At 44.6% G+C, this 14921-nt stretch overlaps 1 protein-coding gene across 3 annotated transcripts in view; it reads right to left on the minus strand.

Moving 5' to 3' along the window:
- The window catches only part of KHDC1 (KH domain containing 1), a 67871-nt gene that overhangs the window by 17488 nt on the left and 35462 nt on the right, over positions 1-14921 (minus strand). The window contains exon 1 of one of the 3 annotated variants that reach the window (XM_025383672.1): positions 4668-5059. The exons of 1 other annotated variant lie outside the window; for it this stretch is intronic. Coding sequence is in view for 1 of the 2 variants with exons in the window: in XM_025383671.1 (XP_025239456.1) it covers positions 4828-5012 (185 nt within the window). In the remaining variant the exon portion in view is untranslated. Of the gene's footprint in view, positions 1-4667; positions 5060-14921 lie in introns of those variants that run through there. One more of the 3 variants, XM_025383671.1, reaches the window with a different exon arrangement.

Below are 14921 nucleotides of genomic sequence, written 5' to 3' on the forward strand. Positions count from 1 at the left end.
AACAGGTGTCTAACCAGTAAATGGTGGAGTTCGAACTGGAACCCAACTCTCCTTATGTTAAGGTTTATATTCTTTCTACTAAGACATGGGCTTAATGTTTATAAAATAAAATGCTTTAAGTAAATTATCTAGAGGTGCACCTGAGTTAACATAATTAAAATTACCAGCAGATCCTTACCAAAAATTTCTCAAAGAAGGTTCTGACTAATATATATTAAAAGGCATGGCCAGTGGGGCACAGTGGCTCAAGCCTGTAATCCTAATACTTTAGGAGGCTGAGGCAGGCAGACAGCTTGAGCCCAAGAGCTTGAGACCAGCCTGGGCAACATGGCGAAACTCCATCTCTACAAAAAATACTAAAATTAGCTGGGCATGGTGGCATGGACCTATAGTCCCAGCTACTTGAGAGGCTGAGGTAGGAAGATTGCTTGAGCCCAGGAGGTCAAGACTTCAGTGAGCTTTCATCGTACCACTCCAATCCAGCCTGGGTGACAGAGTTCGTCTCAAAAGAATAAACAAAAACAAAGAGCAAGGCATAGCCTTCCCTAGGAATTTGGTTTGGGGATTCTCTAACAATAGTAACCAACTGAGGATGTCTGGGGTCTTGTTGGGAATTTTTTTTTTTTTTTTTTTTTTGAGACGGAGTCTCACTCTGTCGCCAGACTAGAGTGCAGTGGCATGATCTTGACTCACTGCAACCTCTGCCTCCCAGGTTCAAGAGATTCTTCTGCCTCAGCCTCCCAAGTAGCTGGGACTACAGGCGCACACTACCACATCCGGCTAATTTTTGCATTTTTCGTAGAGATAGGGTTTCACCATGTTGGCCAGGACGGCCTCGATCTCCTGACCTCGTGATCCACTTGCCTCAGCCTCCCAAAGTGCTGGGATTACAGGTGTGAGTCACCAGGCCTGGCCCTTTCTGGTTCTTGATTATAATTCATCTTTAAATAGTTAAGAGCAACTTGTGCTGTCTGATATTCATGGCCAAGTAAAACTCTTTGACCCTCAGACAAATACAGTATGATTTCATATATATGAAATATCTAGGCCAGGCATGGTAGCTCACACCTGTACTCCCAGCACTCTGGGAGGCTGGGATTTTTACTGAGTCCAGGTCCCATCTTTCCTCATTTTGGAAGGCTTTCTGCTGACAAATCCAATACACTTTTTTTTTTTTTTTTTTTTTTTTTTTGAGACGGAGTCTCGCTCTGTCACCCAGGCTGGAGTGCAGTGGCTATTCATAGCGGCAGTTATAGCGCACTAGCCTGGAGTTCCTGGGCTCAAGCCATCCTCCTGCCCTAGCTTCCTGAATAACTAGGACTACAGCCATGCACTACCACAACTGGCTAAATCCAATTATTTTAAATTAGCTGGAAGAAAAAAGACATTGGGGTTCTTCTTACTTCCCCTTGAGAGGACCAGATCTGGTCCCCAATTTTTAGGACAAAAATATTTACATTCAGAAAGCCAAGAACAGATCAAAGGGAATGCAGAAGCAGTCACATACTAGTTAGATGCAGAGAGAAAGTCATCCTTTAGATTTATAAACTCCTTGTCATGTTGTTTCCTCTCTTGGCCCTTTCTCCACACTTTTAAACAAGCATGTTGTGGTCTAAGTTGAGAGCTTGACAAGGTTTTTGCTATGGTTGAGGCATCAATCTCTTTTGTAATTGAATCTATTCACCAGGGATAGTGTGAGCAAACCATGATCAAGCTCTTTGTCTTTGTCCTAACTAGGCATTTACCATATAAACATAATAAGAAACAAGCCCCTGCAAGTCTTTCTTTTTAACCAATTATCTGGCTGTTTCTCTTGCTGTAGTCCTGCCTTCATTAAAAGCTGTCCAGGGGGGAGGGCACAATCTTTGGAAGCATATCGAAGATGCCAATTTCTTTGCATTTCAGTGAAAAGTAAGTCATCAGGGTATCTGAGACATCTCTTCAAGCTTTTCTTGATGGTCAGTATCAGCATGGCCCCTTCCTTTCCAGCTTTCCTCATTCCTAGAGTCTGCTATTGTGCCTTTATACCTTGAAATTGGGGTATACCCATATATCCATATAAAAAACCTTTTTGTTTCTGTAGTCATTACAGGGGAGTCCAGTGTGATTTACAGAACAAACTGAAATCATTCTATCAAGACGTAACAAAGAATTAAGGGGAAGGGTCTGGGCTGGAGAATATTAATTAGCCCCTGACCCACCCTATCATCTTTCTCTAGTTCACAAAGATAACTGTCAATTTATCCTCAATGTTCAGAATAATGCCTAATACCTAGTAAAAAATCAACAAATATGTGTTTAGAGAATGAGTAAATGATTACCATAGTTTATTTACCTGCTGAAATTACATTTTTCTAATTTTAAACTATTATGCAAAAAATGTTTCCAGTTAAATATTTTGCATACCTCTGTTTGAACTCCTGTTTATCTGTAGAATAAAAAAGTTAAATTAGAATGTCTGGAGCAGTGTTTTTCATTATAATCAATATTACTTCAAAGATTACTTAATTTTAATATTTTACAATTAATACTGCCAAATCTACCCCCACCCCTGGCAGTGGCTATCCTGGTTTATACTTCTACCAAGAATATTCACTTTTCCACAAAACTGATATTTTCAAATTTCAGTTTTAGCCAGTGTGGGATAAAATGGATCTCTCTATTATTTTCCTTTGCATGCCAGCGTCACTAGCGCAGTTAAGCATCTTCTTTATGTGGTCAGTTTTATTTCATTCTTCTTCATCTATTGTCTATTTACACATTTGTCCGTTTCTCTATAGGGTTGTCTTTTTCTTATATACATTTGTTTTCACTATCTATTCCAGATGTTAATTCTTTGTGCACTGTATGTTTCCTCTTTTTAAACTTTATTCATGGTATTTTTGTTCTATGAAACATTTTAGCCCATACTCTCACATCATGGAAGAGTAATTTCCTTGCAAACCTCTCTTGTCTACTCCTACTCAGTAGCATCAAATCCAGTTGATTCAAGTCTTAACCTCTATTCAGAGGAAATATAGTGTGGTGATTAGAAGCATAGGCTGGGCATGGTGGCTCACACCTGTAATCCCAGCACTTTGGGAGGCCGAGGTGGGCGGATCACCTGAGGTAAGGAGTTGAGACCAGCCTGGCCAACATGGTGAAACCCCGTCTCTGCTAAAAATACAAAACTTAGCTGGGCATGGTGGCGCATGCCTGTAATCCCAGCTACTTGAGAGGCTGAAGCACGGGAATGGCTTGAACCCAGAAGATAGGGATTGCAGTAAGCCAAGATCACGCCACTGCCTGGGCGACACAGCTAGTCTCTGTCTCAATAAATAAATAAATAAATAAATAAATAAATAAAAAATAAGCATAAACTCTAGGACCAGGCACAGTGGCTCATGCCTATAATCCCAACACTTTGGGAGGTTGAGGCGGGCGGACCCCTTGAGCCCAAGAATTTGAGACCAGCCTCGGCAATGTGGTGAAACCCTGTCACTACAAATAAATAAATAAATAAATACAAAAAAAAAAGAATAGGCCGGGAGCAGTGGCTCACACCTGTAATCCCAGCACTTTGGGAGGCCAAGGCAGGTGGATCACGAGGTCAGGAGTTTGAAACCAGACTGGCCAACTACTGGTGAAACCCCATCTCTACTAAAAATACAAAAATTAGCTGGGCGTGGTGGCAGGCACCTGTAATCCCAGCTACTCGGGAGGCTAAGGCAGGAGAATCGCTTGAACCCAGGAAGTGGACACTGCAGTGAGCCAAGATGGCACCACTGCCCTCCAGCCTGGGTGACAAAGACTACATCTCAAAAAAAAAAAAAAATAGCTTAGCTGGGCAAGGTGGTATGTATGTGCCTGTGGTCCCAGCTACTCAGGAGGCTGAGGTGAGAGAATTCATTGAGCCTGGCAGGTTGGGGCTGCAGCGAGCCATGATGGTGCCACTGCACTCCAGCCTGCGCAACAGGAAAGAGGCCCTTTTAAAAAAAAAAAAAAAAAAAAAAAAAGCACAGTCTCTGGGGCCAAACTGATGCGCTCATGCAAAAGTTTTGCCACTTACTATATAACCTTGGGCCACTTGCTTAACCTCTCTGAACCTCACTCGCCTTCTTTGTAAACCAGAGGTGATAACAGTATACCCATTTCATAGGGCTGTGGTGAGAACTAGATGAGTTAATAAATTTAAAGAGCTTAGAAGTGTCTGGTGCATAGCAAGTGCTACGTAAATGTTAAACCTTTCCTGCCCTTTTCATCTGCTCCTCCTTTTCCTTTTTTCCTGTTACAGCTTTCCTTCTTTTTTCCTATTTCCTCACTATGCCTTTGCTGGAATACTAAAAAGAAACTACTGGTCCAACAGCAGGCAACACCTCATGCCATTACTTTAAATGACTTCAAAATAATACAAATATATCCAGCATAACAGTTTACATTTTAAAGGTGTTACACCAATTTTGTTTTGAGAAGTGTCAACAAAACCCGTGTTTCTTTTCTTTCTATAAGTTTAAAATGTCCCCAAATAAATTAACAATAGAGGAAAGTCAGGCTATGTTTTTTCTCTTTATACTGTTATCTCCTGTTTCCACTGTTTTTACACTTCTTTGCAGCTCAGTTTCCTTATCTGTAAGATATTCTTAGGATGAACTTAGTAAGAAATGTGCAAGAACTAGATGAAGACCCACCAGATAGGATGCTCTCTTGCAGACACGCAACTCACTGACTCAACCAATGAGGAAATTATCCCACAAAGCAGATAATCCTAATGGAGGGCAGAATTCAGGACTGAGCATCTCAGTGATGCCGCCGGGAACCCAGGCTTCTCTGTCCCTTCACCAGACTAACCGAGTTCGAGACCACACGGGGGTCAGGTAGCCAAGGCTGGGCTTGGTAGGAATGAAGGAGGTGAGGCTGGCGCGCCGCCGGCCTGGGCCACTCCCTGAGTAGGGCGGCGGTGGCGGCGGCGGCAGCTGCAGGCCCGGTCGATTGTGAGGAGACAGCGGTGCCTCCTGGGCCGCGCGCCCGACCATTCCTGGGGGCCCGGCTAGCGCCGCGCGAGGCGCGCTCGAGCGGAAGTGGCGGCGACCCCGCCGGAAGCGCGCGGCTGCGGCAGGGGAAGCAACCGAGAGCCCTCCTCCCGCCTGCTCTGTGCAGGAGACAGCTTGCGGAGCCCACTGCCGGCGCGCCGAGAGCCCAGCAGCTCTTGAGTCCGGGAAGCAAGGGTGGGCGGAGGGAGGAGCCGGTGGCAAGGACCCAGACCTGGACGACCCCCAGTGCCGAGCCAGCGGAGCTGCTTCGTGAGTGGCCTCCAGGCGGCATCTCTTGCTCTCAGCCCGGAGGGGGTTTGGGGGACCCAGGCTGTGGGGCCGCCTCTTCCCATGCCTTCAGTTCACCCCGACGTGGGGTGAAAAACCCTAGAGACCCTCGGGAGTCTGTCCACCAAGGGAGGTCCAGACTCCCCAGGAATGTTGCCTAGGGCGGGGTGTCTGCGGTGTGTGTGGGGGGGGGGGGTGATCCAGGCCCACCCTCTGCAGGGCACTTTGAATGCTCCACATCCCCAGTGAACAGCCTGTCACGCATCACACCGTGGTGTATTTGAGATCCCATCTGCCACTTGGGCTGGAGGGAAATGAGTGGTCTTGGGTTTCTTGTCATTGCTTGCTGCCGATTCCATTTTACTCCTGTTGGTTTATGGCCTCAAACATGAATTTGAAGAATTTTGCCTTCTCTGGCAGTATTGGGAAGAAGATTCTTTTGTTCAAGTCCGTTTGAACAATTAGTTGGGAGTATTTACAAAAGGTCAGGCCGGGCACCGTGACTCACACCTGTAATCCCAACACTTTGGGAGGCCAAATCGCAAGGATCGCTTGAGCCCACGAGTTCGAGACCAGCTTGGGCAACAGAGGGAGACCTTGTCTCTACAAAAAATTTAAAAATTAGCTGGGCATGGTGGTGCATGCCTGTAGCCCCAGCTATACGGGAAGCTGAGGTGGGAGGATTGCTTGAGCCCGAAAGTTCGAGGCTGCTGTGAGCTGAGATCGCACCACTGCATTCTAGCCCGGGCAACAAAGCAAGACCCTGTCTAAGGTTGACTCTGCCACCTGGAAGGTATGGGACCTCGCAGTCTTCTCTAGGTTGCGTCTTTTTCACTGAAATCACAAAATCACTAAGGTAAGTAGGGAAGGGTCAAGATAGGTAACAGGAGTGAGGGGACAAAGATACCAATAAAAGTTCTAACTTTGAGGACTTCTCCAGTATTCTTTTCATCCTAAAGCTTCTGGCCTATCAGCTAGTTCACACACAGCCTAGGAGTCTCAAGCCAGTACAGGAACAAGGAGGCAGGTTGCCCTCTTGGGGCAAAACTGTGACCCCACCCTTGATGAAGAAGGCCTGTAGGAACACAGGACCTGTGAGCAGGTAGACTCCTGAAGGTTTAAGATTCTGTAGAGCAGGTATGTGCAGTGCCAGTGCTCAACCAGCAACTGATGGACAGGAATAGGTAGAGCTGCTCTGAGTGCATTCCCTTGGCAAGCCTGGGCCAGAGGCACACAGGAAGGAATTAATCATGTGGTATCCTAGGCCAGGTGCAGAAGCAAATGAGCCAGAGTGGAACCAGGACCAGCCAGGGCCAAGGCAGGGAGAAGAGTTCCTCTAGCTGACATTGACAGGAAAGCAGAGTCAAAAACCTGGAATGGTTTGCTTCAAAGACTGGATGCTGCCTAGTGACCTCAAAGACCAGCGATACCTGGACTCTTGAGTGAGCAAGGCAGATTTTGGATGAGCACACAACTTCAAGTAAGCCCAGACATGATTTCCTCTAGTTTCTGCTGCTCCTAGAGGCAGAATCATCTGAGAACTGATTGAGGAGTCCCTGTATATCCCAGAGACTAGTGCACTCTAGGGTAAAAGGAGTCATTCAGCCCTTACTCTTGGTTAGAGGCAGGACTCTAGTGTAGTTTGAATAAAATGTGTTACAGAACAAATTTCTAAGACCTTTAGGTTGAGTGAGTGTTAGAGTTTGTCTAGTAGTATATTTCTCATCAGTATCTATTTAGCTGTTCTGCATGGGCCTTTGATATATGGAAATAAGTAAGATAAATTTTTCACAGAAACCCCAAAATAATTATAATGTTGAGAGAAGAATAAAGTAGGAACTCTGTCTGTACTGAAGAAGGAATTGGGTGGACAGAAAAGAGATGACTGCATGAGGTGAGGAGTTCAAGACCAGCCTGGCCAACATGGTGAAACCCCATCTCTACAAAAATACAAAAATTAGCCGGGCATGATGGTGGGTTCCTGTAATCCCAGCTACTTGGGAAGCTGAGGCAGGAGAATTGCTAGAACTTGGGAGGTGGAGGTTGCAGTGAGCCAAGATCGTGCCATTGCACGCTAGCCTGGGCAACTGAGCGAGACTCCGTCTCAAAAAAAAAAAAAAAAAAAAAAAAGAGGTACCTGGTGACTGGTCATTGTGAGCTGGATCTGGGGAAGGTGGGAATGGAGACTAAGGGCTCTTGCTGAGAGGAGTTTGTGTAAGCCTTTTTCAGGTTCTTGTGTCTTTAGCATTTAAATCCTGGACTTAATAAGTAGACTGGCAGTTGTGGCATCAACACAACTAAAAGCCTCTTAGCGTACACTTGGAAAATCAGTCTGAAGTGAAAGAAACTTTTGGTGAAGTGTAAGTGGAAATGTTGGTTGGGTGCAGTGGTTCATACCTGTAATCCTAACATTTTGGGAGGCAAAGGTGGGAGGATTGCTTGAGACCAGGAATTTGAGACCAGTCTGGGCAACATGGCAAGACCCCTTTTCTTTTTCTTTTTTTTGTGGGGAGACAAGGTCTGGCTTTGTTACCCAGGCTAAAGTGCAGTGCAGTGGCACTCTAACACTCACCCAACCTAAGGGTCTTAGTAGTATCCATAGAAAAAGCATTGACAAAAAGCATGCCATATGTTAAGATCAAGATTTATCTTTGGGTATTGAGTGCAACACTTGTTATAAGAAGCAAAATAAACTTAGAAGCAAAGGAGTGGATGAGGATATGTCTTGGGGGAAAATCCAAAGATTAGTTGTGATCAGGGTATAGTACTTTTTGGCCTGACTTACATAACAGACTCTGCAAAATGTTAAAACCTTTAATGAAAACAAGTGAGATGTTGGACTCTAGTGTCACTCTTAATAATGAAATAGCCAACATTTGTTGAGCTTTTACTACATACCACAGGTGTTCTTCTAAGCTTTTTACTTTCATTAGCTCAATAGTCCTTGCCTTATCATATGATAGGCACTACTGCATTGATATATGTTGTCATTTACCGAGGGAGCAGTTATCAAGAGCCCAGACAATAAGCTGAGAAATCTGAGTTGACTTTAAAGTCCTCCTGTGTTTCAACAAGGGTGCCAAGACCATTCAGTGGAGGAGGGACAGTCTTTTCAAAAAATAGTACTTAGAAAGCTGGATATCCACATACAAAAGAATGTTGCTGGACTCCTTACCTTATACCTACCATATACAGAACTTAAAGTGGATCAAATACTTAAATGTAAAACTGTTAGAAGAAAACACAGGGCAAAAGCTTCATGATGTTAGATTTGGCAATTATTTCTCAGATATGACTCCAGAAGCACAGGCAACAACAACAAAAAAGATGAATTGGATTTCATCAAAATTATAAACTTTTGTACATCAAAGAACATGAAGAACAATGAAAAGACAACCCACAGAACGAGAAAAAAAATTTGCAAATTATATATCTGATAAGAGATTAATATACAGGATAACAAACAACCCAATTGAAACATAAAGTAGCCAAGTGCATTGGCACATACTTATACTCCCTACTATTCAGGAGGCTCAGGCAGGAGGATTGCTGAGCCCAGAAGTTTGAGACCAGCCTGGGCAACATAGCAAGACCCTATCTCAAACAATAAATTATAAGCAAAGGACTTAAATAGACATTTCTCCAAAGATGATATACAAATGGCCAATAAGAACGTGAAAAGAGGTTCAACATCACTAGTCATTAGGGAAATGCAGATCAAAACCACAATGAGATACCAATTCATACCCATTAGAATGGCTATTATCAAAAAAATGGGGCCAAGCACGGTGGCTCACACCTGTAATCCCAGCATTCTAGGAGGCCAAGGCAGGTGGATCACCTAACATGAGGAGTTCAAGACCAGCCTGGCCAACATGGCAAAATCCTGTCTCTACTAAAAGATGCAAAAATTAGCTGGTTGTGGTGGCAGGTGCCTGTAGTCCCAGCCGCTCAGGAGGCTGAGGCACGAGAATTGCTTGAACCTGGGAGATGGAGGTTGCAGTAAGCCGAGATCACGCCACTGCACTCCAGACTGAACAGAGCAAGACTCCATCAAAAAAAAAAGAGAAAGAAAGAAAGAGAAGAGAGAGAAAAGAAAAGATGGAAAAGACAAAATTGTTGGCAAAGATATTGAGAAATTTGAACCCTTGTTATTACTGGTAATATAAAATGGTGTAGCCACTGTGAAAAACAGTTTGATGTGTCCTCAGAAAGTTAGAGAATTACCTTATGACCCAGCAATTCAATTTTTAGGTTTATATTCAAAAGAATTGAAAGCAGAGACTGAAATAAGTACAGATACTTGGATGCCAGTATTTATAATAGCATTATTCACAGTGGCCAAAAGGTGGAACCAACCCAAGAATCCATGAGTAGATGAATGGATAAACAAAATGTGATTTAGACATACAACAAAATATATTCAGCCTTTTTTTGTTTTTGTTTTTGTTTATTTTGAGATGGAGTTTCGCTCTTGTTGCCCAGGCTGGAGTGCAATGGCACGATCTCGGCTCAACGCAACCTCCACCTCCCAGGTTCAAGCGATTCTCCTGTCTCAACCTCCTGAGTAGCTGGGATTACAGACACACGCCACCATGCCTGGCTAATTTTGTATTTTTAGTAGAGACGGGATTTCTCCCTGTTGGTCAGGCTGGTCTCAAACTCCTGACCTCACGTGATCTGCCCCGCCTCAGCCTCCCAAAGTGCTGGGATTACAGGCATGAGCCACTGTGCCCAGCCTGAATCTTTTTATGTTTATTGTCTGTGGATTTTGTTTCATTCTTAGGAATGCCCTCCTTATTCCATGACTATAAAATATTTGCTAATGGTTTCCTCTGATATGGTTTCAGTTTTCTTTTTTACATTTAAATGTCTGATGTTCCTGAGGTGTGATTTGATTTAGGTTGTTAGGTATAATTCAAATGAATTTTTATTATTTTTATTATTTTACATATATATTTAAATCTAATTTTACTGTTTGTTGTTGTTGTTGTTGTTCTTGTTGTTGTTGTTACTGGAGACAGAGCCTCACTCTGCTACCCAGGCTGGAGTGCAGTGGTGGGTGTGATCATAGCTCACTGCAGCCTCAAATTCCTGGGCTCCAGTTACCTTCCTAGCTCAACCTTCTGAGCAGATGGGACTACAGGCATGGACCACTATGCCTGGCTAGTTTTTAAATTGTTTTTATTTTTGTGGAGACAAGGTCTCACTGTCTTGCCCAGGCTGATCTCAAGCTCCTTGGCTCAAGTGATCCACCCTCCTTGGCCTCCCAAAGTGCTGGGATTACAGGTGTGACCCACTGTACCTGGCCTCAGATGGATTTTTAATAGGTTAACCTGTTTATTCCAATGATAATTAAATCCTTGATTGAGTAATCCGCCTTTTCCACAGTAATCTGAATTGTCCCCTTTATTAAATATTAAATTTCTATGCATATATGTGGGTGTATTTTTGGTTTTCTGTTCTATTACATTGATTGGCCTTTTCATGCATTAATACAACTACAGCCTTTTATTTATTGAAGTATTGTACTATTGTACTATTTAGTACATGGATAGGACTAAGCCTTTTTCATGCCTGTTTTTTGTAGAACTTGTAGTTTAGGAATCATTTTAAAATTTTTATATGGCTTAACCTGGGAGGCAGAGGTTGCAGTGAGCTGAGATTGTGCCACTACACTCCAACCTGGGCAACAGAGCGAGACTACATTCCAAAAAAAAAGAAAAAGAAAAACAGAAAAATGGTAATTACATCTGCAAAGACCTTATTTCCAGGTAAGTCCACATTCACAAGTATCAGGAATTAGAACTTGGACATATCTTTTTGAGGTTTACAATTTAACCCACTACACCCAGTTGACAATATATAGCAAGACCCTCTTCACTTAGTGTCCTGAAGGAAATGATCCTATAGTGCAAAAGTTTTTGTTTCTATTTTTTCTTTGTTTTCTTTTTTTTTTTTTCTGAGATGGAGTTTTGCTCGTTGCCCAGGCTGGAGTGCTGTGGCGCGATCTCGGCTCACTGCAACCTCCGCCTCCCAGGTTCAAGTGATTCTCCTGCCTCAGCCTCCCAAGTAGCTGGGACTATAGGCACATGCCACTACTCCTGGCTAATTGTTTGTATTTTTAGTAGAGACGGGGTTTCACCATCTTGGCCAGGCTGGTCTCGATCTCCTGACCTCATGATCCACCCACGTCGCCCTCTCAAAGTGCTGGGATTACAAGTGTGAGCCACCGCGCCCAGCCTGTTCTCTTTCTTTGTACATTCTGTCAATATTTTAGTCATTAATTAGTAAATGATGGCAGTGTTTTTCAAACTGCAGGTTGTCACCCATTAGAGGATGGTGAAATTAGCTTAGTTGGTCACAATCAATACCCTTTATAATATAAAAAAGAATGAAGCAGAGTCTATTAATTTCTTTTTGAAATATATAGACATGATGTAAAAAGTTTTTTGTTTTTTGTGGGTTTTTTTTGGGACAGAATCTCACTCTGATGCCCAGGCTGGAGTGCAGTGGCACGATCTCGGCTCACGGCAACCTCCGCCTCCCAGGTCCAAGCTATTCTCTGCCTCAGCCTCCTAAGTAGCTGGGATTACAGGCGCCCGCCACCACGCCAAGCTAATTTTTATATTTTTAGTAGAGACGGGGTTTCACCATCTTGGCCAGGCTGGTCTCGGACTCCTGACCCCGTGATCCGCCCACCTCGGCCTCCCAAAATGCTGGGATTACAGATGTGAGTCCCCGCACCCAGCTTTTTTTGTTTGTTTGTTTGTTTGTTTGTTTGTTTGAGACGGAGTCTCTCTCTCTTGCCCAGGCTGGAGTACAGTGGCGTGATCTCAGCTCACTGCAACCTTCACCTCCTGGGTTCAAGCAATTCTCCTGTCTCAGCCTCCCAAGTAGCTGGGATTACAGACACATGCCACAACACCCAGCTAGTTTTTGTATTTTCAGTAGAAATAGGGTTTCACCATGTTGGCCAGGCTGGTCTCGAACTCCTGACCTGAAGTGATCCCCCTACCTCGGCCTCCCAAAGTACTGGAATTATAGGCATGAGCTACCACTCCCAGTCTAGAATTGACATTTTTAAATATTATTTTATTAATTAATTTTAAAATAATAGTAATAAGCCAGGCACAGGCCGGGCGCAATGGCTTACACCTGTAGTCCCAGCACTTTGGGAGGCCAAGGTGAGAGATCACGAGGTCAGGAGATTGAGACCATCCTGGCTAACACGGTGAAACCCCGTCTCTACTAAAAATACAAAAAATTAGCCGGGCGTGGTGGCACATGCCTGTAGTCCCAGCTACTCAGGAGGCTGAGGCAGGAGAATTGCTTGAACCGGGAGGAGGAGGTTGCAGTGAGTCGAGATGGTGCCACTGCACTCCAGCCTGGTGACAGAGCGAGACTCCGTCTCAAAAAAAAAAAAAAAAAAAAAAAAAAAAAGGCTGATTCACATCTTGGCAGGGAGATCCTGAAAGAAACAGGCTGCGGGTAAGGAACTTCATGTGCCCAGGCCCTGGGTGGTAGAAACCTAGGCCATCTGTGCTATGGGATCCATCCTCTTTCACTTGCACAACTTCCCTCCCACAGGACTGGGACTTCCTCTCACATCCTGGGAAGCTAGGATTCCTTGCTTTTCAGAGTAATCATGGAAGTCCTGGAATGAGGTACTGTGGGAGGCCACTGGGAAATCCAAAGAAGAGATTTGAAGATCTCCTGGCCCAGACCCTTCCCTCCAGTCTGCCCCTGCGAACCTCTCTTTTAAGGGATTGAAAAGGATTCCAGCTGGCTTCCACTTTCTGTGACAAACTGCTGCCTCGGTGCATAGACTCCATTTCTCTGCAGTTTGTGCATCCCATAAAAAAGTAAAAAATAAAAACTCTAACCCTGAAAGTCCTGTACTCCGTGATTCTCAGACTTAGAACGAACCCAGGAGCACTATAAACATGCAGCTCGCCTTGCACAGCCTCCCTCCCTTCCAGCAGTCAAGCATACTGGCAAATGACTTCACCTTCCTGTTCTTCAGTCTCCTCGCCTGTAAAATGGGGCTAGTGACAGGAGCCTACTTACAGGTTTTTCCCCAAGGATTAAAGGAATGAATGAATATGGTAAAGCACTTAGAACACATAGGAAGTACTTAATAAATATTAGTTATCATTATTTTTCTTTATTTTTTGGATGTTCTGGGTGATTCTGTTGCAGGTGGTCTGCTCTAGAGTGACCAGTAGGGTAGCCTCAGCAGTGTTTTCTGTAGGGTCACTTTCTCTGTATATCGTGTATGTGTTCCTGTACAGTGTGCCTACTCAATTCCATGCTTTACTTCTAGGTATAGTGATGCTCAGCCTGGAAACCATGAATTTGCTTAAAACAGAATGAATACTCATTCCAGTGCTTTCCTCTCAGTCACAGTGATGAACAGACTGAATGAAGCCTGGTGTCACTGGAAATAGGTCGGGAGACTGCCCAGGAAGCTGTTAACAAAAGTATGGGCCAGGAATCGTGGCTGACACCTGTAATCCCACCATATTAGGACACCGAGGCAGGAGGATCACTTGAGCCCAGGAGTTCGAGACCAGCCTGGCCAACATGGAGAAACCCCGTCTCTACTAAAAATACAAAAATTAGCCAGGCGTGGTGGTGGGCACCTGTAATCCCAGCTACTCGTGAGGCTGAGGCAGGAGAATCACTTGAACCCAGGAGGCAGAGGTTGCAGTGAGCCAAGATCACACCATTGCATTCCAGCCTGGACAACAAGAGCGAAACTCCATCTCAAAAAACAAAAATTTTTTTTAATTAGCCTTAGGCAAGGCAAAGTGGCTCACACGTGTAATCCCAGCACTTTGGGAGGCCGAGGTGGGCAGATCACTTGAGTCCAGGAGTTCAAGACCAGCCTGGCCAACATGGTGAAACCCCGTCTCCACAAAAAAATACAAAAATTAGCTGGGCGTGGTGGTGCACGCCTGTAATCCCAGCTACTCGGGATGATGAGGCAAGAGAATTGCTTGAACCTGGAAGGTAGAAGTTGCAGTGAGCAGAGATTGTGCCACTGCTTTCCAGCCTGGGTGACAGAGTGAGTGACATTCCATCTAAAAAAAAGAAAAGAGGCCAGGTGTGGTGGCTCAGGCCTGTAATCCTAGCACTTTGGGAGGCTGAGGTCAAGAGGTCGGGACCAGCCTGTCCAACATGGTGAAACTCCATCTCTACTAAAACTGCAAAAATTAGCCGGACGTGGTGGCACATGCCTGTAATCCCAGCTACTTGGGAGGCTGAGGCAGGATAATCGCTTGAACCTGGGGGGCGGAAGTTGCAGTGAACCTAGATCATGCCACTTCACTCCAGCCTGGGCGAAAGAGCGAAACTTCGTCTCAAAACAAAAGTAAAAAAAAAAAACCAGCCAGGCTTGGTGGCATGTGCCTGTAGTCCCTGCTACTTGGAAAGCTGAGGTGGGAAGATGGCTTGAGCTTGGGAGGTTGAGGCTGCATTGAGCAGTGGTTGCACCACATCGCTCCAACCTGGGGTCAGAAGGCGACCTTGTCTCAAAAAAAAACAACTTTGTAAACTGTGATCCACACCTCAGTGCAGTGGGATAAAGTTGTCCAGTAGCCTTGGCCTCCGAGGCCCTGT

This window comes from Theropithecus gelada, chromosome 4, assembly GCF_003255815.1.
Source record: "Theropithecus gelada isolate Dixy chromosome 4, Tgel_1.0, whole genome shotgun sequence".
Classification (NCBI taxonomy): Eukaryota; Metazoa; Chordata; class Mammalia; order Primates; family Cercopithecidae; genus Theropithecus; species Theropithecus gelada.